Source organism: Myotis daubentonii, chromosome 12 (assembly GCF_963259705.1).
Source record: "Myotis daubentonii chromosome 12, mMyoDau2.1, whole genome shotgun sequence".
NCBI classification, from domain to species: Eukaryota; Metazoa; Chordata; class Mammalia; order Chiroptera; family Vespertilionidae; genus Myotis; species Myotis daubentonii.
The window spans coordinates 25,911,016-25,934,079 of record NC_081851.1 but is presented as its reverse complement, the minus strand read 5'-3'; the positions used below and the strand labels follow the sequence as shown (position 1 = coordinate 25,934,079).

The 23,064-nt window shown below is 54.7% G+C and overlaps 1 protein-coding gene across 1 annotated transcript; it reads right to left on the bottom strand.

Annotated features, from left to right (window-relative positions):
- Positions 1-223: 223 nt before the first annotated feature.
- Positions 224-10,722, bottom strand: SFTPB (surfactant protein B). The gene is made up of 10 exons (XM_059660722.1): positions 10,653-10,722; positions 10,242-10,372; positions 9,919-9,990; positions 9,444-9,569; positions 7,790-7,948; positions 7,482-7,571; positions 2,954-3,137; positions 1,902-2,062; positions 784-864; positions 224-305 (listed from the first exon to the last, which is right to left on the bottom strand). Exons 1-10 carry the CDS (start codon positions 10,714-10,716, stop codon positions 243-245), a joined length of 1,131 nt encoding a protein of 376 aa, XP_059516705.1. The 5' UTR covers positions 10,717-10,722; the 3' UTR covers positions 224-242.
- Positions 10,723-23,064: the final 12,342 nt, after the last annotated feature.

Below are 23,064 nucleotides of genomic sequence, written 5' to 3'. Positions count from 1 at the left end.
GTTTGGGCAGCCAAGTCTGACTTCCCCTCAGTGTCAGGAGAGGTCGGCCTTGGTCTGAATGCACCAAACACTGAGGACCAGGGAGCCCAGGCTGAGCTGTGGGGGGCCCTCAGGAGCCTTGCAAGAGCTGTGGCCTGTGAGGAGGGGGGCTGGGAAGCAGAGCCCCACCTGGTGGGTGCAGGACCATCCCCCTCCCTCCCCGAGTTGAGCCCTGGACTCACCTGCACAGCTTTGCGTTCTCGTCAGAAGAGGGGATCCTGGATACACTGGAGAGGACTGAGCGTGACCGCACACACCCCCAGGGCCTGCGCAGGGACAGCACTGGGCCTCAGGCCTCGCACCCCACCCCCTATCCCCAGCTCTGAGGGAGCCCGAGGCTCCTTCCCCAGCGGTGGCTCTCACTCCACCTGCCCCCGGGGTGCTCTTCGTGTGACCTCTCAGGCCACTTCTGAGCCACGGGGGGGCTTGGGGGTTTAGAGCCAGAGGAAGTGGGATGATGCTTGTCCCGGGACACTTTCCACCCCCACCAAACATGCCCGGCTCCATGAACAAACACCCCATCCCATAATGCACGTCAAACCACACTCCTACTCCTTAAGCTGCCCCTCCCTTCTCAGACTCCTCTTTCATTCTTTTGTGGCTCTTCCTTGAACCCTCTGAGCCTGCCTTTTCTATATTAAAAGGGGACCAGGGTGTGGGGTCTCTGAGGATCGTGGGCCAGAGCCGGTGGCGGCTCTGGGAGCGGAGGAAAGCCCTAGGGCCACCTGGGAGGGGAGGGCCCACCTGGCAGGTGGTGCGGGCATCCCAGCCCCTGGACATCAGGCTCTGCAGCTGCACCGAGTGCTGCTCCACAAACTGCTCACACTGAGGAAGGAGAAAGACACGGTGTGGGTGGGCCCAGGCCCTGCGGGCGCTCCCGGCTTGCCGGCCTGGCCTCTCCATTTCGCTGGGTCACTCCAGGCTCCCCCTGACCCCGCGTAGGTCCAGGCATCAGACCCTCGCGCAGCTGGCAGGGGCTGGAATGTAGGTTTCCATGGGGGAAACCCAGGCAGAGGGTCAGAATCCTAGCCACCACAATCCCCTCCCCTAAACTTTTAGTTCTCAAGGAACTCTTCCAGCTCATCTGGTCCTAGAGACGGGATGTGGCGCGCAGTGGGGGCCCTGAAAGTTACCGACCAGGAGAGCACGGGCAGAGCTGCCTCCTGGGACCGAGCTTACTTAGGAAGGGAGTTTACTCTCCTTTCTCCTTTTTTAAATTTTTTATCCTCACCTAAGGGTATTTTTCCCATTGATTTTTAGAGAGAGTGGAAAGGAGGGAGGAAGGGAGAGAGAGAGAATCATTGATGTGAGAGAGACACATTGATTGGGTGCCTCCCGCACAAGCCCTGACCAGGGCCTGGGATGGAACCTGCAACCCAGGTACCTGCCCTTGACCAGGAATTGAACCTGTGACCCTTCAGTCCGAGGGCCAATGCTCTACCCACGGAGAAAACCGACCAGGGTGGGACGTCTCCTTTTGTAGGTGGATTTGTCCCCAGGGAGTCACACCGGGAGGGGGCTGGGGCTGGGACAGGCGGATGGTGGCGAGAAGGCCAGGCCCCCTCCTGCTCCAGCTGGCCCCGGCGTTCCTCATCTCCTGATGGATAACCGGCCTCACACTTGGTCCACGGGGAGGCCTGCTGGTCCTCCGAGCCACGCCCTTTGTCGGAGGCCGTTCCTGACCACAGCAGGCTTTGCCCATTACAGCCCCATCATTGCTCGGCCCACATCCCGTCCTGCCTGAGCTCCTCGACCGCAGGGGCCTGGCCCGCTCTGTGCATCTCTTGCTGGGAAGCCTTTGCTGGCTCAACCCTCTCCCTCGGGCAGGCCCTGGGCCCCAGTCCCCATTGCCTGCCCCGCACCTTTTGCCTGTCCAGCCAGAAGCGGAGGCAGGCCTGGTGCATTGCCTGAGGCACGGCCTGCTCACTGCTGTTCCCTGCCTGGGAGGTCACGAACTCGCAGAAGCGGCACTTGGGGTCTTGCTGTAGCCATTCTCCCGGCAGGAACCCCAGGGGCGTGAGACCTGGACAGGAAACAGTCAAAGGCGCCCCGCTGAAGTGTTCAGTTCCTGTCCTCTCTGGGGCAGTGCAGGGGGCCAGAGAGGGAAAGGGAGGGGTCATGCAGAGCTGGGGGAGGGGGATGAGAGTGGGCAGTGGCAGGGCTCGGGGAGGGGGATGAGAGTGGGCAGTGGCAGGGCTGGAGGAGGGGGATGAGAGTGGGCAGTGGCAGGGCTCGGGGAGGGGGATGAGAGTGGGCAGTGGCAGGGCTGGGGGAGGGGGATGAGAGTGGGCAGTGGCAGGGCTGGAGGAGGGGGATGAGAGTGGGCAGTGGCAGGGCTCGGGGAGGGGGATGAGAGTGGGCAGTGGCAGGGCTGGGGGAGGGGGATGAGAGTGGGCAGTGGCAGGGCTGGGGGAGGGGGATGAGAGTGGGCAGTGGCAGGGCTCGGGGAGGGGGATGAGAGTGGGCAGTGGCAGGGCTGGAGGAGGGGGATGAGAGTGGGCAGTGGCAGGGCTCGGGGAGGGGGATGAGAGTGGGCAGTGGCAGGGCTGGGGGAGGGGGATGAGAGTGGGCAGTGGCAGGGCTGGAGGAGGGGGATGAGAGTGGGCAGTGGCAGGGCTCGGGGAGGGGGATGAGAGTGGGCAGTGGCAGGGCTGGGGGAGGGGGATGAGAGTGGGCAGTGGCAGGGCTCGGGGAGGGGGATGAGAGTGGGCAGTGGCAGGGCTGGAGGAGGGGGATGAGAGTGGGCAGTGGCAGGGCTCGGGGAGGGGGATGAGAGTGGGCAGTGGCAGGGCTGGGGGAGGGGGATGAGAGTGGGCAGTGGCAGGGCTGGGGGAGGGGGATGAGAGTGGGCAGTGGCAGGGCTGGGGGAGGGGGATGAGAGTGGGCAGTGGCAGGGCTGGGGCAGCAGGCTCACCTGGGCCAGCGCCATCCTCGCTGGAGCACCGGAGGGCAAGGCCGCAGACCACCTGGGGCAGCACGCGGCCCAGCAGCACGTCCAACAGGATGACAGTGTAGCGCTCGGCCAGGCACTGGCAGATGCCGCCCGCCACCAGGGGTACCACGTGGCACACCTGGGCCACAGCTGGTGCCAGTACACCCTGGGGTGGGGCCGAGAGAGGGTGGGATGGAACCTTCTCTTGCAAGATCTACTCCATGAGGGGACCAGCTGGGCACCTTGTCAACATTCCCTTGTTCCCTTCGGAGAACTATTATGCTGTTTACAGATTAGGACGCTGGGCATCGCAGCGTCCAGGGGACTTGCCCGGAGGCAGTGGGTGAACACAGGGACGGGGCTGTGGACCCAGCTCTGACTAACGACTGAAATTGCTGAAAGGGTCACAGCCAGCCCCGAGGTCACATGGCAGCTGGAGGGGAGGTGGACCACACCTGTGCCTTCCCCCTCCGGACCCACAGGATGGAGTAGTGGCTCCTGGAGCCAGGATGCCCCAGGTTGCAGGAGCCCCGGGGAAAGCCAGGAGTTCCCCACCGATCCCAATTTCAAACACAAGGTCTGAGCCGAAGGGCCGTGCTGAGGCGGCAAGAACGCTGGCTCGTGCCTCACTCCTTCATTCCCTCAACCAGGGCATGTCAACTTTACATTGTAAAGGACCCGCACGCCACAAGTTGGTCTTGGCCCTGCTCCGGCTGCAGCCCCTGCTGGGAGTGGGCACAGGGAAGTGTATGGGTGTCATACCTTCCAAATGCGTACATGCCACCAAATGCACCCAGCTGCTCGCATGGGATCCCACACTTGGCCTCCCAACGATCCCGTTCTGTCAAAGGCCGGCCCATCCACTTGTGCGCTGGGCTGCACCCTCCCCCCTTCGCAAGGGCCTCGCCCTGCACCCTGCTCTCTCCTTCCTCATGGCTTCTCCATGCCCTGCACCCTGCTCTCTCCTTCCTCATGGCTTCTCCTCGCCCTGCACCCTGCTCTCTCCTTCCTCATGGCTTCTCCTCGCCCTGCACCCTGCTCTCTCCTTCCTCATGGCTTCTCCTCGCCCTGCACCCTGCTCTCTCCTTCCTCATGGCTTCTCCATGCCCTGCACCCTGCTCTCTCCTTCCTCATGGCTTCTCCATGCCCTGCACCCTGCTCTCTCCTTCCTCATGGCTTCTCCATGCCCTGCACCCTGCTCTCTCCTTCCTCATGGCTTCTCCTCGCCCTGCACCCTGCTCTCTCCTTCCTCATGGCTTCTCCTCGCCCTGCACCCTGCTCTCTCCTTCCTCATGGCTTCTCCTCGCCCTGCACCCTGCTCTCTCCTTCCTCATGGCTTCTCCATGCCCTGCACCCTGCTCTCTCCTTCCTCATGGCTTCTCCATGCCCTGCACCCTGCTCTCTCCTTCCTCATGGCTTCTCCATGCCCTGCACCCTGCTCTCTCCTGCCTCATGGCTTCTCCTCGCCCTGCACCCTGCTCTCTCCTTCCTCATGGCTTCTCCATGCCCTGCACCCTGCTCTCTCCTTCCTCATGGCTTCTCCTCGCCCTGCACCCTGCTCTCTCCTTCCTCATGGCTTCTCCCACCTGCCCACTGATTGATCTCCTTGGCATGTGAGCATGCCAGCATAGCCTCTGGAGTTAGAAAGCCTCACCGTGTCTGCTCTCCTTCCCAGAGGGACGCCTTGAAGAGTTGTCCCTACTGGCTGCTCCACATCTTTCCCTCCATCCTCCCGGAGCCCACTCCACTGGGCTTCTGTCCCCACCGCTCCTCCAGAACAGCTCTCAAGGGCACAGCAGCTGCTGTTGCCAATCCCCTGGCCATGTCTTGTCTTGCTCTCCCAGCAGCTTTCAGCCCAGGTGGCCACTCCCTCCTTCTCCAGATGCCTTCTTCTTTTGGCTTCCATGACATCATGTCATGGTCCCCCCCCCCCCCCTTCACTGACTGTCCCTCCTCAGGCTCTTTTGCTGGCATTTGCCTTGGCTTGACTGAAACTCCTCCTCCACTCTGTCCCTGGAAGATCCCCCTCATTCCCTTGGATGTGACTCTCGTCCACAGTCAGCGGCCCTCAGCTTGATGTCTCTGACCTGACCCTTTGACTAAGGCAGTGATGGCGAACCTTTTGAGCTCGGCGTGTCAGCATTTTGAAAAACCCTAACTTAACTCTGGTGTCGTGTCACATATAGAAATTTTTTGATATTTGCCACCATAGTAAAACAAAGATTTATATTTTTGATATTTATTTTATATATTTAAATGCCATTTAACAAAGAAAAATCAACCACAAAAATGAATTTGCGTGTCACCTCTGACACGCGTGTCACAGGTTCGCCATCACTGGCCTAAGGCTTGGGTACTCGGCTGCGTGCTTGAAATACCCTCTTGCATGCCACACAGGCATCTCGAACTTAACATGGGCAGAAAAGAACTTACTTTTCTGCCCAAGTTTTTTCTCAAGTTTAGGCCATCTCAGCTGGTGGCCTAAGACCTGGTCGCTCAAGCCAAAGTCCACAGAGTCATCCCTCATTGATTCCTCTTTTGTCCTCACTCCCCAGGTCTCATTCATCACCAAGTCCCACTGAGCCGACCTCCCAAACATATCCCCGGTCTACCCTCTTAGTTCCATCTTCTCTCATTTCCATTTCTGCAGTAATCTAATTACAGTGGGGCCTTGATTTACGAGTGTCCCGACTAACGAGTTTTTTGAGATACCAGCTGTCTCTCCGCCGATTTTTTGCATGGAGTTGACAGAGTAATTTGAGTTAACGAGCTCGGTCTCAGAACAAATTAAACTCGTAAGTCAAGGCCCCACTATATTTTCTTTGCTTTCATCCTTGCCTCTCATCTGCCCAATGCCTTCTTCAAGGAGCAGGAGAGTGGTCTTTCTAGAGTATAAATCAGGTCATAGCACCCCCAGCTTGAAGCCCCTCACCAACTGTAAATTGCATGCAGAGTGAAACCCAGCGTTTCTTAACTTGGCTTAGACCTTCCCACGTGGCCTGGCTGTGCCTACCCCCCTGCTCCCTTCTCTGACCACCTCCCCCGCCTGCCCACTGGAGCCACACTGGCTCCCCTCAAGCTTGCCAAGCCCGTTCTTGAGTGAGGCCCTTTGTCCTCAAGGCCTTGTTGACCTCTCGGTCCCAACTTAATGGCCACCTCTTCAGAGACTCCCTGACCAGCCAGCCTAACCCTCATCCTCCCGTCACTGCCCATCACCTCCCTCTTTAAATATTTTTTTGGCTGGACTGGTCAATCTGAGCTGCTCTTCACTTGACCCTGGTGACCCACCCACCCCGCAGGCCACCCACAGCCACAACAGCCCAGCTGGTGGCCAGCAGACATGGGTTTCCCAAAGGGGTCTCCTAGGCTCTAGCGTCCTGCAGCTGTGAGAGGTGGCCAGGCCCTGATTGTGGGTCTCTAAGAGGGCGGCCTGGCGCTCAGTGTAAATAGCAATAAGGATAGCCGAGTGTGGAGGTGGCCCGGGAGTCACTTTCTACAGGCTCTTTCCCAGATGGACCCGCTGCCACAGCTCCCAGCTCTGATGACTGGGGAGGGTGGCAGCGGACAGCAGTGGGCCCAGCCCCTCCTGGTAGGTCCTACCACCACTGCTAACACAGGCGGGGCTCTTGGCTCCAGCAGGTGCTTCCTCAGCCCGGAGCCTTGGTCCCAGAGTCCCCTGCTCAGAGTCTGACCCTTGCCACCTCCTCGCTCACCAGCCGGCATCTGAAACGTGCAAGCTGCCCCAACGCTTGCCGAGACCCCTGCCCCCAGTTGCCCATCCTGTATGAAACCTTGGAGTGGAAATGCCGAAATGCGAGCAGCCTGTTTGGGATTCGGGTGAGGCTTTGTGGAGAGCAGTGGGGGGAATGTAGCTTGGGGTCTGCTCAGGGGCTTACCCAACGAGTGGAGAACTGCTCACCTCAGCTGTTTAATTCTCTGCTCTGAGCCTATCACTTTCTGAAAAAAATCTCTCCACCACAATGCAGACTCGGCAAAGCAGGGACCTCGTCTGCGGTGAGCCCTCGGCCACCTGGGAAGGGCGGAGGGGCCAGAGTCTCTCCCCACTTGGGCCCCATCTCAGGGCAGGACAGCACGGGGCAGTGGTCACTCCAGGTCTGGAAGATTCCCAGTTGGCACAGGCAGGGAGGGGGAGCACCTGTGGAAGCTCTCCTTTTGAAACACGAAAGCACCTGTTCACAGAGATCTCGGGGTCTCTTCCCGGCAGGTGCTGGGCTGCTGGAGGACAAGACTGGGTCTCGTCCCTTTCTGTGCTCTGACACCTGCCCAGTGCCGGCCTGCCCAGAGGCGGGCCAACATTAGTTAAGTGAGCTCAGGGCCTGGTGCCTCCTGGGCCTGAGCCTGAGCTCCAGGGTCCCTGGGGTGGGGGCAGTGCATAAAGGCTCTCCTCCCAGCTTACAGTCCGGCCGCTGAGGGAGGTGTGAGGAGGGTGTGAGGAGGCAGGGAAGGTGGGGCTGTGCGGGCCTCACCTTGGGGGCTGTGCGGGCCTCACCTTGGGAACCACGGCTTGTACTCGCTTGATCAAAGTCCTGCAGAGCCAGCAGATGGGGAGGGGGATGGGGAACTTCTGCTCAGCGAGATCCTAGCGGAGAGAATGGCTTGGAAGTTGGGCTGGGCACCGGGTTGGGCATCGGAGAAGGCATCTTTCAGGCATCCTCTTTTTCTACCCCCCCTGCCTCAGGCCCTGCCTAGAGCTGCTCATTTCCCTTCCGGTTCTGCCCCCAACCCAGGGCCCAAGGGCTCACGGGACTCGCTGTGTCCTAGCTCTCTGGATGGCCACCAGTGCCGGGGCTTCCTCACCTGCGTCTGAGGCAGCGCCTGGAGGGCCGCAGGCAGCACGGGAAGGACCAGCTCGGACAGCAGAGGGTCCGGCAGAGGGTCCGGCAGCTCTGGCTCCCGCCCTGGCTCTAGACGCCCAGGTCTGCACAAGCCCAAGTGCTTGCAGATGGCACTGGGGTTCTAGGGAACAATGGAGGGGGAGGGATTAAGGTGGAGGGGGGAACCCATTCCTGCCAGGCTGGCTCTAGCTCAGGGACTAGGGCCACTGCCTTTGGGCCTGGAATGGGGGAGGGGGAGCAGGCTGGCTGGGGTTAGGGTTAGAGCTCTGTGGTGGTGGTTGGGGGGCGACATAAGGCGGAGATGGGGCCATGTGGGAACTTCGGGGCAGGTGCCTGGAAATGTGTGTGAATGAGCGTGAGCATGTATGTATGTGAGAATGAATGAGTGTATGTCTGTGCATGAGTGTGTGTATGTGTGAGTGTGTAATGGGTGGGCTTTGCGTGAGATTGAGTGTGGATGTGAGTGTGTGACCGGGCCTGTGTTTGTGTGAGGGCATAAGGGTATGTGAGGTGTTTGTTAATGTGTGAACCCACTGCGTACAGCTGAGCAGATGGGACAGTGAGCTGGCAACCTGGCTGAGGGGCATTGTTTTTCCTGGGCCAGGTGGGCAGGGTCTGTGTGTGGTGTGTGTGTGTGTGTGTGTGTGTGTGTGGTGGGTGTGGTGGGCGGGGTGCTGTGTGTGGCGGGTGGGGTGCTGTGTGTGGCGGGTGGGCAGGGTCTGTGTGTGTGATGGGTGGGCAGTGTCTGTGTGTGTGGCGGGTGGGCAGTGACTGTGTGTGTGGTGTGTGTGTGGTGTGTGTGGCGGGTGGGGTGCTGTGTGTGGCGGGTGGGCAGTGTCTGTGTGTGTGGTGTGTGTGGCGGGTGGGCAGTGACTGTGTGTGTGGTGTGTGTGTGGTGTGTGTGGCGGGTGGGGTGCTGTGTGTGGCGGGTGGGCAGTGTCTGTGTGTGTGGTGTGTGTGGTGGGTGTGGTGGGCGGGGTGCTGTGTGGGCATCGCTGGGCAGGTGGGCAGGGTCTGTGTGTGTGGTGGGTGGGCAGTGTCTGTGTGTGTGGTGTGTGTGGCGGGTGGGGTGCTGTGTGTGGCGGGTGGGCAGTGTCTGTGTGTGTGGTGTGTGTGGTGGGTGTGGTGGGCGGGGTGCTGTGTGGGCATCGCTGGGCAGGTGGGCAGGGTCTGTGTGTGTGGTGGGTGGGCAGTGTCTGTGTGTGTGGTGTGTGTGGCGGGTGGGGTGCTGTGTGGCGGGTGGGCAGTGACTGTGTGTGTGGTGTGTGTGGTGGGTGGGCAGGGTCTGTGTGTGTGGTGTGTGGCGGGTGGGGTGCTGTGTGGGCATCGCTGGGCGGTGGGCGGCGGGTGGGCAGTGACTGTGTGTGTGGTGTGTGTGGTGGGTGGGCAGGGTCTGTGTGTGTGGTGTGTGGCGGGTGGGGTGCTGTGTGGGCATCGCTGGGCGGTGGGCGGCGGGTGGGCAGGGTCTGTGTGTGTGGTGTGTGGCGGGTGGGGTGCTGTGTGGGCATTGCTGGGCGGTGGGCGGCGGGTGGGCAGTGTCTGTGTGTGTGGTGTGTGGCGGGTGGGGTGCTGTGTGGGCATCGCTGGGCGGTGGGCGGCGGGTGGGCAGCCCTCACGATCTGGCTCTGGAAGTAGTCGAGGATCAGCGGGAAGTAGGCGTCGAGCACTTGGCGGCACTTGGGCACCAGCAGCTTCAGGGGCAGGACGTCGCACTCCTGCTCCAGGAACTTCCGCATCGCGTCCTGGGAGGCAGGCGGGAGCCACAGGGATGGAGAGGGGACAGTCAGCCAGGCCTCCGCGGTCAGCCTCTGCACACAGGGCACCACTGGCAGACTGGCCACCCTTTCCTCAGGGCACCGGAGTTCGAGAGGGCCGAGGGGTCAAGTAGCTGGGCCCCTTCCCCCTCCGGAACAACCATCTCTGGCTGAGCTCGCTCCCAGAGCCCTCTCCTGGCCAGCAGGTGCCCGGACCCCAGGCACCCACAGGGCTCACCCTCGCCTGGAAATGGGCCTTTAAGAGGCGAGCCTCTTCTTCCTGCTCTGTCCCCACCTGTTGGCCCCCAACTTTCATCCAGGGTCTGGGCCTGGTCACCTGGAAAATGTCCTCCTTGGTCATCTTGATGAGGATGAGGACGATGTCACTGCATTCCTGGCACAGGTCATCCTGGGGACGGGGACCCCAAGGTGGGGACATGAGTGAGGGGCATGCCCCCAGCTCAAGTAGGTGAGGGTCTCTCAGGCAGAGGATGACAGGCAACTACCCACCATCACATCCCACCCCTTTCATCCATCCCATCCCATCCCATCCCACCCACCCACCCCCTATAGGGGCTCCAATCCCGCAAACTTATCCAGAGTCTCCCCAGCACCCTCTCTCCAGATGGTCAGCCCCGTGCACCCTTGGGTGGTACTCACGGCCTCCGCATGTCCCCAGACCTCCTGCAGGCAGTGCCCCAGTGCTCGGCACTGCAATGCTTGCTCCAGGCTTTGGCACCAAAACTCGGGGCCCTGGGCACAGGCCAGGGAGGAGGTGGTCCCTACAGCTTCTGTTTGGGGCCAGAGCAACCTTGGGATCCAAGCCACACCTGGCACCCTAACCTCGCCAACCTCCAAGCCCAGCTTTATCGGTAACGCGTGGCCGTTAGACACGCTGGAGTCAGATGGCTCTGCGTTCCACCAGCCTAGAGCCCAGCAGACGTGATGTTGGACAGGCCCTGGGGCCTCTCTGAGCCTCAGCTTCCCCATCTTTACAGTGAGGATAACACCCAGACTAAGGAAACACCTGGCCCCGGGGGGGAGAGCAGTGAGAGAAGCTGGGAGACTCACCAGCACCTGGGCCCCAGAGTGTGGGCAGCAGCAGCAGCCACAGCAGCAGGCGAGACTTGGCCATGGCACCTCCACAGCCTGGATGCTCTGCCTGAGGTGGGGCCTTATAGCTGCGGGCGGGGATGTGGGGCCAGGGCCGTGTGGAGCAGGGGTGACCTCAATGTTTGCCTTTGTCCTGGAGAGCCCTTCAGGTGCTTTGATCCCACCTTTTCCCAGCAGCGACACTCCCGCTTGCCCCCCTCCCCGTTTCTTCCCTCTCTCCCCCTCCCCCGCCTCCACCTGCTGCCTGTTCCTGCTGCCTTTGCCTCCTGCTCTCACTCCCATGGGCCTGGACACCTGGCTTCCTCCAACCAGGGGGCTCTTGAGCCTCCACATCTGGCCCCATCTCTCTGAGCTATGGGAGAGAAACTGAGGCCAGGCCAGGGCTGCCAGAGTGACCCCTCCCGTCTCTACCCCAGGCCTCTTGGGCTCCCTCTGCTCTTGAGCAATGCTCTTCAGAGCTTCCTGCCTGGCTCTTGACCCAGGGCAAGCACCGGAGGGGCAAGCCGGACCCTCCTGGGCCACGTGCCCCCACCGCCCTGACCTCTCCCCCAGGAAACTCCTGTTTCTGTGACACATGGCTGGCTTTAGTCAGAAGTGTTTACATGAAACAGAGGGGAAACGGAGGGCCAGAGTCTGAGACAAGGATGTAGGGCTGATCCCCGAGCGGCTGTGGGACAGACCTGTCCAGGGGATGTGCTGTGTTCTCCAGGGCGGGGCTGGGGCACAGCTGGTGGTTCAGGGGAAAGAAACTGGTCTCTGCAGCTGCAGAGCGCTCAGGCCAGGCCCCACTGGGCAGGGCACACTCACGGAAAAGCACACCATGTGACCTGGGGCCGACGCTACTGCCGGAGGAGGGAGGACAGCACCCGCTCATGGCCACCACTGGGTGACCAGGCTATCTGAGGCTGAGGAGCCCTCTAGACTCTGGGCGGTGCTCTAACATTCACGATGTGGTCGGGCTGGAATTAGCACCAGGAGGAAAATAGTTGGACACAGGGTGGCCAAGCGACACCCTCCAGGTCACACAGGGATTCGGGTTGACCTCAAGCCCGTGTCAGCATGACAACCACGGTTCCCACCATGAGAGTTGACCAAGGGTGTGTGTCACTGCGTGACCAAAGATTGGGAACCCTGTGAGGCGCACACAGGCTCGGGAAGGCGGGACTGAAATGTGCTTGTAGTTTAGTGTTAAACAAATTGTGTCCGGTGTGGATGCAGTCAGGCCTGGCTGAGCAGGAGAGCGGGGACTGGTGCTGGCTGCCTGCGGGGCTGTGTTGGTCAGGGGCGTCCAGCTGCTGTAACAAAGAGCCCTGGAGTCCACTGGCTTCCCACAGTACATACTTCCTACCCACGTCACAGCACAGAGCCGCTGGGCCTCTGTGGGAGGCTCTGGTCCCCAGTCATCCAGGGTTCTAGGAAAGGGGCGAGTAGAGAGAGCTGTCCCAATAACACCTTTGTGAGAGGCTGGGACTCAAGGACGTCCTGGGTACCATAGCCAAGAGAAGCCGAAAAAGGCATTTCTTTCACTATTGACAACAGGATGTGCCCAGAGACTGCCAGGAATACTTGGGAGTGGAGGAGACTTTTAAGGGATGAAATTCTTGCAATAGCCGGAAGGGAGAGGCCTGGAAGGTGAAGTTAGTACTCTGGCATTGACTCCCATTTTAAGCCTGTGTTATGATAACCTAAGTTATTCATTTTTTATTCATACATTCAATTAAAAATATATAATCAACACCTGGCCGGTGTGGGTCAGTGGTTGAGTGTTGACCCAGGACCCAAGAGGTCACCAGTTTGATTCCCGGGCAGGGCACATGCCTGGGTTGCTGGCTCGATCCCCAATAGAGGGTGTGCAGGAGGCAGCTGATCGATGATGTTTCTCTCTCATTGATGTTTCTATTTCTCTAGCTCTCTCCCTTCTTCTCTCTCTAAAACTCAACTAAAACATATAAAAATGAAGAAAAACAATGTGTCAGGCACTATTCGAGGCACTGGAGATGCAGGACTGAACAAACTGATGACATTCTCGCCTGTTCCTCCTCCTGGTGCTGTTTAGGGAGGCAGGCGTCTCCCTAATTGAACTTTGGGCCCCGGGGGCAGGGATCTCACCTAATTCAGGTCTATTGGTCTCACAGGACCCTTGAGGGGCTTTGTCCATAGTGGGTGCTTTGTCCATAGTGTGTGTGCAAGCACACTTCCTGAACCAGGTGGTCTCGATGGATTAATCCTGCTCAGGATATAACAGGTCAACAAGGGAACACCTTCCAAATGGCACTTTGTGTTTATCCAGTCACAAGCACTGTTGAGGCAAAGGATGAGCTAAAATCAACTTGCAGGCTTCCCCAAGGCTAGCAAGAAAAATGGGGAACATTTTTGCTATTTTTATGTTCATTTATTTCTAGTTGCAAAAATACTTGTATCAGGTATTTTAATGTTACAAGTAAGAGAGAACTTGACTCAAGCTGACTTACATGTAAAGGCAATTTTTGGTTCATGGAATTAAAAAGTCCAGAAATAGATCAAGTAGTTGGATGCAAAGCTTGGTCCATAGGCTCACATCATGTCACCGGGATCTGGCTTCTTTCTGTGTCTGTTCTCCGATTCCCGGTGTGTCTTCTCCCAGCTCCTGGTGCTCCCCTCTCGGAGTGAAATGGGGGTGGCTGTTCCAGATGTCACCGCTTTCCCCCCACTGTCCAGGCAGAGAGTGGGGTCCTCTGGTAGCTCTGATGACAGTCAGAGGAAACCTTTCTTCCCTGAAACCCCTGCAAACATCTCACATTTCATTGGCTCAAAATGGGGCACACACCGGTCCCTGAACCCATCTCTCGGCTGGGGCAGTGGGACGCACTGATTGGCTGACAATAGACAGGGTTCGTCCCTCAGATGGCTGAAATGAGGGAGGGGCAGTGCCCTCAAAGTCTTGGTACCCGCATAGAAGGAAGGGAGTGGGTACTGGGAAGAGACATTGATAACTGTCGTCATAAGAAATCCAGCTCAGCTGGCATGGCTCAGTGGTTGAGCTTAACCTATGAACTAGGAGGTCACGGTTCGATTCCCAGTCAGGGCACATGCCTGAGTTACAGGCTCAATTCCCAGTGGGGAGCATGCAGGAAGCAGCCAATCAATGATTCTCTCTCATCATTGATGTTTCTCTCTCTCTCTCTCTCTCTCTCCCTCTCTCTCTCTCTCCCTCTACCTTCCTATCTGAAATCAATAAAAAATATATTAAAAAAAAGAAAAGAAATCTATGCATAAAAGTGGGCAATGGAGAAAGGGAAAGTTGCCTGTAATCCTAATTTCAGAAAGGGACTCTGGTGACTTTTGGCTGCATTCTCTTCCAGATTTTCCCATGCATATTTCAACACATATGTTACATACATGTACATTTATTTGTGTAGGAGGCTGAATGCAGCCCCTCCCCCCCAATATGTCCCACTCTAAACCCAGAATTGTGGAGTATGCTAAACTCTCACTCCTGTAATTTGGTTACTTATATATTCCTAGAGGCCCTGTGCACGAATTTGTGCATGGGTGGGGTCCCTCAGCCTGGCTGGCAATTGGGGCGATCAGGGCAGTCAGCTTGGGGGAGGGAGGGACCACCGGAGGTTGGCTATGGGAGTGCACCTACCACCAGGGGGCAGCTCCTGCATTGAGCGCCTGCCCCCTGGTGGTCAGTGTGCATCATAGCAACCGGTCGTTTGGTCATTCAGTCATTTGGTTGCTTAGGTTTTTATATATATAGATATGGTACAGTTGATGTTAAGACAGAGAAAGGGTATCCATTTGGGCCTAATGTAATTATATGAATATTAAGAACAGAGAACTCCAAACTGGTAGCAAAAGGGGAAGTCAGAGGGATTCAAAGTGCCATCGCTGGCTTTGAATATGGAGGTGGCCAGGAGCCAAGGAATGCAGGCAGCCTCTAGGAGCTGAGGGTGACTCTGGTGGACAGGCTGCAAGGAAAGAGAGTCGTTACTGCTACAATTGCATAGAATGGAATTGCGCCAACACCCAGGATGAGCTTGGAAGTGGACTCTTTTTAGGGCTCCAGATAGGAGCCCAGGCTGGCCCACCCAGACTTCAGGCCTACAGAACTGTGAGATATTAAATGGTATTGTTTTAAGCCGCTGAGTTTTTTTGTGATCTGTTATGCAGCAATAGAAACCTAATAAAATGTGTCATCCTTATTTGATTAAAAGGGATTATCTTATGCCTAATGTTCTGCAACTTAACTCCCTCCCCACTTAGTTTATCTTGAACATCTTTTTAAATTAGAACATATAACTTTAACTCCTTTTTATGCCTACATAATGTTTCATTTTCTGAGCTACACCATAATTTACTTACCCATTCCCCTGCTGGTGGATTATTTTCAGTTGTTCAGGACTAGGAATGAGACCTCAAAGAATACCTTCCTATGTACGTCTGTGCACTTCCCTCAAGACTGAGAGCCGCTGAAAGGGCCGGCATAATTAAATTCTGGAACACCCTGGCAGCTCTTAAAGACACCTGCTGACCTTCCCTTCCATGAAGGAGAGGCTGCCTTTCTCATCCCTGAAATTGTGAATTGTTTTTTTCTTCCAACTGTAAAATGCATGTAACAAATTTGCTATAGTAACCATTTTTAAAGTATTTTTATTAATTAATTAATTCATTAATATTTATTTTTTAAGAGAGAGGAAGGGAGAGGGAGAGAGAGAGAGAAACATCCATGGAAAACATGGATCAGCTGCCTCCTGGACCCCATCCACCAGGAAGCTCAGTCTTGAGAAACACCGACCCCCAAACCCAAGCCTCAGTGGCTTAGGACCACAGATGTTTGTTTCCTGCCCAAGCTCATGTGCAGGGCGGGGGACCATGGGCCCTGCTCATCACAGTCTCCTGGGTGCGGAGACACACAGACACCGCCTTGCGCATGGCCGCTCACCGGGCCAGGGGAAAAGAGAATCCCCAATGTCGCATCCTGGCTGGCAAATGCTCCAGCCGGAGGGGACCCACCTCCCTTCTGCTGGGGATTGAGCCTGCAGCCCAGGCATGTGCCCTGACCAGGAATCAAACCAGCAACCTTTCAGTTCAGAGGATGATGACCAACCGACTGAGCCACGCCGGCCAGGGCTATAGTGAGTGTGCAGTTCAGTGGTATCAAGCCTAATCACATTGTTGTGCATCCATCACCATTCTTGATTTCTAGGCCTTGTTCATCTTCCCAAACTGAAACTCGTTATACCTTCAACAACACGTCCTGCCTCTATGATTTTGGCTACTACTCTAGGTACTTCACATGCGTGGGGTCACCCAGCATTTGCCGTTTTGTCACTGGCTTATTTCACTGAGCATCATATCCTCAAGGTTCATCCATATTGTAACATGTGTCAGGATTTCCTTCCTTTTTGAGGCTGAATAATATTCTACCGTGTGTGTGTGTGTGTGTGTGTGTGTGTGTGTGTGGCATTTTGTTTACGGAATTGTGGACCTTTTAAGTGTCCCTAAAATTACACCTGTAGGTTGTGGCTGCCATTGGTTGGGCGGGGATTTGCGTCCATTGTCAGTTCATGCTCTTTCCTGCTTTCGTGGCCCAGCCCCCAGTTGTCTGGCCTTTAGGAGGAAGGGGTCCAGGGAGGCCTCCCACAGGCTCTGGGTCTCCCTTCCTCAGGAAGAGGCGCTTCGGGCCTCTCCTCTCCCGCCCAGGCCGGAAGACGCGTCAGGTAGAGCCCCAAGGGGGACCAGGGGCTATGCCAGCCACCTGTGCCAAGTATTGAGGGAAAACGTGGAGCCTGAGGAAGGCATCCTGAGGAAGGAGGGGCTGAGAGGGAGCCGAGCCTCAGGCAGGGCGAGGAAGAGAGAGGCAGGGAGCCTGCTGATGGGGCTGCCTGGGACAGGGGACGCGGAGGGGGGGGGGCGCGGGGGGGGGGAATGGACGCTCGGGGGAGGGAGGATAAGCCGATTCTTACCAGAAGGGTGCCGGCTGCCGTTCCTACAGGAACAGGTGGCTTTCCTGGGGGACTGGTCAGGTCACCGTACCTGATGGAGCCCTGGATGTGGCCAGGGCTGTGCTGGGCATGGTGCTGGGTGAACCAAGGGCACAGCCCTGCTCTCAGGAAGCCCTGCTGTCTTTCTGAGAACACATGACAGACACCCCATCCACCAGGAAGCTCAGTCTTGAGAAACACCGACCCCCAAACCCAAGCCTCAGTGGCTTAGGACCACAGATGTTTGTTTCCTGCCCAAGCTCATGTGCAGGGCGGGGGACCATGGGCCCTGCTCATCACAGTCTCCTGGGTGCGGAGACACACAGACACCGCCTTGCGTGTGGCCGCTCACCGGGCCAGGGGAAAAGAGAATCCCCAATGTCGCATCCAGGCTGGCAACTGCTCCAGCCGGAGGCGACCCACCTCCCTTCTGCTCAGATGCATCTCCCAGGACAGGCAGGGCCCCACCCTATTGCATACTGCGCGGCGAGGACGTGCAATTCCGCCTCTGACCAGCAGTTGGCGCCCGGGAGCGAGGCACAGAAGCCGTGCGAGGAGCCCTGGGACCCCGCACCTCCTTTCTCGGTGGCTTTACTGCGCTGAGCATGAGCCCCTGGGGGTTCCGTCTCTCGGCACCCCAGGCCCACAAGGCGCTCCTTCTTGGCAGGCCGGTTAAACAAGCCCAACCTCCTGTGATTTCTTACAGCACCAACCCCCCGGGCTTCACAGCATCTTAACTCCCCTTCCTTACTATTCCACTCATCTGTGTGACTGCCTCCCACTGGAACGGGGGCTCCATGAGGACAGGCCCGTGTATGTGTTACTCGCCTTCCGGTCCTCAGTGCCCGTCTGAGTACTTGGCACGGAGTAGGCAGTCGATCACTATTTGCTGAGTAAATGGATGTGGTCCCAGGCTGGGTTCCAGGGCAGGGTGTGCCCTGCTGGCTGGTGTGCGTGGAGGCGGGGGTGGGGGGGGGTGGGGGGTGGTGGTGGGGGTGGGGGGTTGGGGGAGAGGAGGTGTATGGGGTGGGGGGACTCCCTAGCAGGCGATCTGAGCAATTCCTGGGAGGGTCCTCCTCCTCGGAGGTAGCCGATCAATGATTCTCTCTCATCATTGATGTTTTTTCTATTGATCTCTCCTTCTCCCTTCCTTTCTGAAATCAATAAAAAATATTTAAAAAACAAAACAAAAGAAAACAAAAACATCCAGGTGTGTCCCCAGCTCAGACCCCAGGGAGCTCTGACCCAGTCCCAGCGACAGATGTCTGTGCGTAAACACTTACAGAGAGGCTTTGGCCGAAGCGCTGGGACATGTCGGTTCCCATGGCCGACATGTGAGAAGCCAGAGTGGCACGCGGGCTTCTTCTCCTTTCAGGACAGAACCCTCAGCTTTGGGGTCTCCAGGTGCCAGGAGAGGGAGGGAGGGCCCTGGCAGGGAGGGCCACAGGCAGCAAGATGGGCAGTGCCCGTCACCACACTGCCCCTGGCCTGACGCATTGGTAAACGAGTCGCAGTCATAGTTGAGGAGCAATGGGTAGGAGGTATGAAGTCCTGCGGTGGCCCCGGTAAGAGACAATAAAATGTGATTAAACACCGCTATCCTGAATTGGTATTCCCGGGGAAACTTGAGTTAGCAACAAAAAATGGAAATACAGGGAAAAGGCTGGCAGGAGGCATGCCGAGTGGTTGAAAATGGCTATTTCTTGGTAGAATTATGTGTGATCATTACAAACTGTCTCTGTACTTAAAAAAAAAAAAAGCGGGGGGTGGGGGCCTGAAAAGCAATGAAACCAAAGACAGGAAAACTTCCCTCCCTCCTCAAATATACTAGCAAACAAGATGCTTTTAGAAAACAATTCAAGTCCTAGCCGGTTTGCTCAGTGGTTAGAGTGTCGGCTGGCAGACTGAAGGGTCGCAGGTTTGATTCTGGTCTAGAATATGTACCTTGGTTGCAGGCTCAATCCCTGGCCCTGGGTCGGGGTGCGTGAGGGAGGCAACCAATGGGTGTGTCTCTCTCACATCGAGTTTCTCTTTATCACATGCCCTCCCTTCCACTCTTTCTAAAAATCAGTAGAAAAAATATCCTTGGGTGAGGATTAACAAAAAAAAAAAAAAAGAAAGAAAGAAAGAAAGAAAGAAAGAAAGAAAGAAAGAAAGAAAGAAGAAAGAAAGAAAACAGTTCGAATTAGTATAGATTCAGCCCTATTTTGGTTGTGTGGCAAGGCAGGGCTGGTCTGAATCAACAGTACTACAGGAGAAGCAGGAATCCCCAAGCATGGAGGGTCGGGCTGGGAAATAAGATTCTGGAAGGGTGAGAGCAGTGGTCCCAGCCTGATTACAGGAGGTGGCACTGGATGTGGCAGGGCTCCGGCACCAGGACACCCAGCAGCAGAAGCCAATATCCAAGTGAGGCCTCAGGGGTCATCCGGATGGAGCTGGTAGGTGTGAGCTGGGGAAGGGGGGAGAGGTGGAGGTGAAGGCTCAGAGGGGGCTGTAGGAACCCTGCTTTGGAAGCTTCCAGATCCTAGGTCTTGTCAACCCTAGAAGCCAGAGATGGAAGTTGCCATGACTTTGGAGCTTCTCAAGAGAGGGAAGAGGCCTGGCCAGTGTGGTTCAGTTAGTTGGAGTGTTGTCCTCTACACCAAAAAGTCATGGGTTCGATTCCCAGTCAGGGCACATATCCAGGTTGTGGGTTCAATCCCTGGTCCAGTTTGTACGGAAAGCAGCCAATCAATGTTTCTCTCTCACGTCGACATTTCTCTCTCTCTCCCTCTCCCTTCCTCTCTCTAAAATCAATGAAAACATATCTATATATAAAGAGGAGACAATATAGGGGGGGTGCAAGGATGGGAGAATTATGAAAAGTTATTCGAGGAAGAGCAAAAGATGGACATGAAGGAGAAAAGGTGATGTAAGAGAATTAACTTCATGTAACAAGAGAGCAGAGGCCTGGGCGAGGGCTGGGCCCCTCTTGGGGCCTGAAACCTTGAGAAACTGGGCCTGGGCAGAGGTTTGCTAACCCCTGAGAAACTACTGACCTCCCTGTGTCGCACTCTGAAGTGTGACTCAGCTGGTGTTGGCCTGTGGTCAGGAGCGCAGCCGCAGCTCTGATCAACAAGGGAGGTTTGAGAGTCAGCCCTCACCATCGATGGCTTTAGTTGGCCACAGTGGTGCATCGGGGGCTTTTGTCCAAGACACGAAACAGGTGTGCTTGTCGTTTCTCAACCACCGGTCAAGCTCCCAGGGTCCTCAGGCTGATGAAGCACCAGACGGGCCCGTAGAGTCAGCTGATGCAGGAACATTCTGCAACATCTGTTTGAGAAGGTATCCAGGGAGGTGCGTCCAAAATAGTGAGAGGAAACTAGACCATGTGAGGCTCCTTCCAATCATCCATCCATTTATTCCATCCATCATGTGATTTCCTTCCCTCATTTCTTCCTTGCAGTTCAATTCCATCCTATCCACCCATCCGCCCATCCATCCATCCATCCATCCATCCATCCATCCATCCATCCATCCATCCAAAAGGACACAAGGTGACAGGCATGCTCACTTTCCTGACTGCTGTAACGGTTTCACAGTTGTATACATGTGTCAAAACTCATTAAGTTGTACACTTTAGGTGTATGCAGGTGAGTGTAGTTAATTATATATCAACAAAGTTGGGAAAAAGGAAGGTAATTAGTGAACATTTACCAACAATGTTCCCAAAGAGGTATAAATACTTTTTTGGAATTATTGCTCTGCAACTTCCAAACCAGATTGGTTCATACAAATGTTTTCTAAACTTTTATTGTATTATTACAATAAACCTTTTACCAGTTAAAAAAAAATACTATTTAATAAATAAGGTCATAACCCTAAAAGATATATTATAAAAATGTATAAAATTTAGTATGTGTAGGGAAGCTGTCCTGAGTCATAATTCTGTCCCATTTAAAAATTATGATTCATATTGTAGTTGTAAGTTTTGATTAGTTTTATTGTTCAAACATTAACAAATTATTTTAAAATATGTTTTTATTGATTTTAGAAAGAGAGGAAGGGAGCCCAGCTGGCGTGGCTCAGTGGTAAGCGTCGACCTACAAACTAGGAGGTCATGGTTCAATTTCTGGTCAGGGCACATGCCCAAATTGCAGGCTCAATCCCCCGTGTAGGGCATGCAGGAGGCAGCCAATCAATTATTCTTTCTCATCATTGTTTCTCTCTCCCTCTCCTTTCCTCTCTAAAATCAATAAAAATATATTTAAAAAAATAAAAGAAAGAGAGGAAGGGAGAGGGGAGAGAAAAATATTGATGTGAGACAGAAACATCAATTAGCGGCCTCCAGCATGTACCCTAGCTGGGAAGCAAACCTGCAACCTGGGCATGTGCCCCGACCAGGAATTGAAACCGGCAGCCTTTCAGTGCATGGGACTATGCTCAACCAACTGAGCATAGGCATACGTGTAGTGAAATACATGGTTCTTAGGTGTGTAGTGTGATGAGCCCCTCCCCCGCCCCCATATATTTTTATTGATTTCAGAGAGGAAGGGAGGAGAGAGAGATAGAAACATCAATGATGAGAGAGAATCATTGATTGGCTGCCTCCTGCATGTCCCCTACTGGGGGTTGAGCCTGCAACCCAGGCATGTGGCCTTGACTGGAATCTAACCTGGAACCCTTCAGTCTGCAGGCCAGTGCTCTATCCACTGAGCCAAACTGGCTAGGACAATGCGATGAGTTTTTAGATGCATTTACCCATGCAATTCACACCCCAATCAAGATATAGAACATTTCATCACCTCAGAAGGCCCCTTGGTGCCCTTCCCACAGTCTCCTCTCATATCTTACCATTTTTTTCTGCTTACCCCCCCAACATAGATGCGTTTTGCCTGTTCTAGAACTTCATATAAGTGAAATCATATAGAACCTAGCCCAGTGATGGGGAACCTTTTGAGCTCGGTGTGTCAGCATTTTGAAAAACCCTAACTTAACTCTGGTGCAGTGTCACATATAGAAATTTTTTGATATTTGCAACCATAGTAAAACAAAGATTTATATTTTTGATATTTATTTTATATATTTAAATGCCATTTAACAAAGAAAAATCAACCAAAAAAATGAGTTCGCGTGTCACCTCTGACACACATGTCATAGGTTCGCCATCACTGACCTAGTCTTTTGTGTCTGACTTCCTTTTGCTCCGTGTTTGAGATTCATTATTTTGTTACATGTATCAGCAATCATTCCATCTTATTGCCAAGGAGTATTTATTGTATACCTTAATTTGTTTATTCATTTACCTGTTGATGGGCATTTGGGTTATTTATCATTTTTGGTTCTAACGAAACATTTTAGCAATATTCTCTTCCTTTGACTTTTTTATTGAAGTACAATATATATAATAAAATTTGCCATCTTGAGCACTTGAAATGTACAATTCGGTGGCATTCATTACATGTAAAATGTTGTGCCACCATTACCAATATCTCTTTCCAGAAAAATTGTCATCATCTCAAACAGAAACTCATTCATTTCTCCTCCCCGCAGTCCCTGGTAACCTCTACTCTGCTTTCTGTTCCTATGAACTTGTCTATTCTAGACAACTGATGTGAGTGGTATCATACAATATTCATTTCACTTAGCATGATGTTTTCAGGTTCATCATGTACATGCCTCAGAACTCGGTCCCTTTTTATGGATTGATAGCATTGCATTGTGGATTGGCACCACATTTTGTTAATCCAGTCACCTGTCGACGGACACCTGACGATGGGTTGTTTACGCCTTTGGCTCTTGTGAACAATGCTGCAGTGAACACTGATGTACAAATATCAATCGGAAGGCCTGTGTGTAATTCTTCTGGTATATTTCTAGGAGTGTAATCGCAGGGCCGTCTGTCTGTGAACACCCTCATATAGTCTTTGCATGTACATCTGTTTCATCTAGCGTGAGTCAAGGTGTAGAGGTGGAATGGCTGGGTCAGAGGGCAGAGGTATGCTTACCTCCATGAAAAAGTGTCAACTTAAGTTTCAGTGATCGGGCCGTTTTGTACTCTCACCAACAATGTGTGAAGCACCGTTGCCCCACACCCTCACCCACACTGGGTGTGGTCTTCCCCACACCAGCCCTTTCTGTGCAAGTGATTAGTGTGATTTGTAACATCTCACTATCTTCTCAATAGATATTAATCTTTATTGTTAAAAATTGAGATATAATCAACATATAATACTATGTTAGTTTCAGGTGTACAAGGTAAGGATCTGGTATTTGTATATATTGTGAAATGTTCACCACTAAGTCTGGTTAGCACTTATCAGCATACCAGTACGTGGTCACACTTTTTTTTTCCTGTGAGGTGAACTTTTCCTCTCTTAGCAATTGCCAAACATACAATACAGTATCATGAACCATAGTTA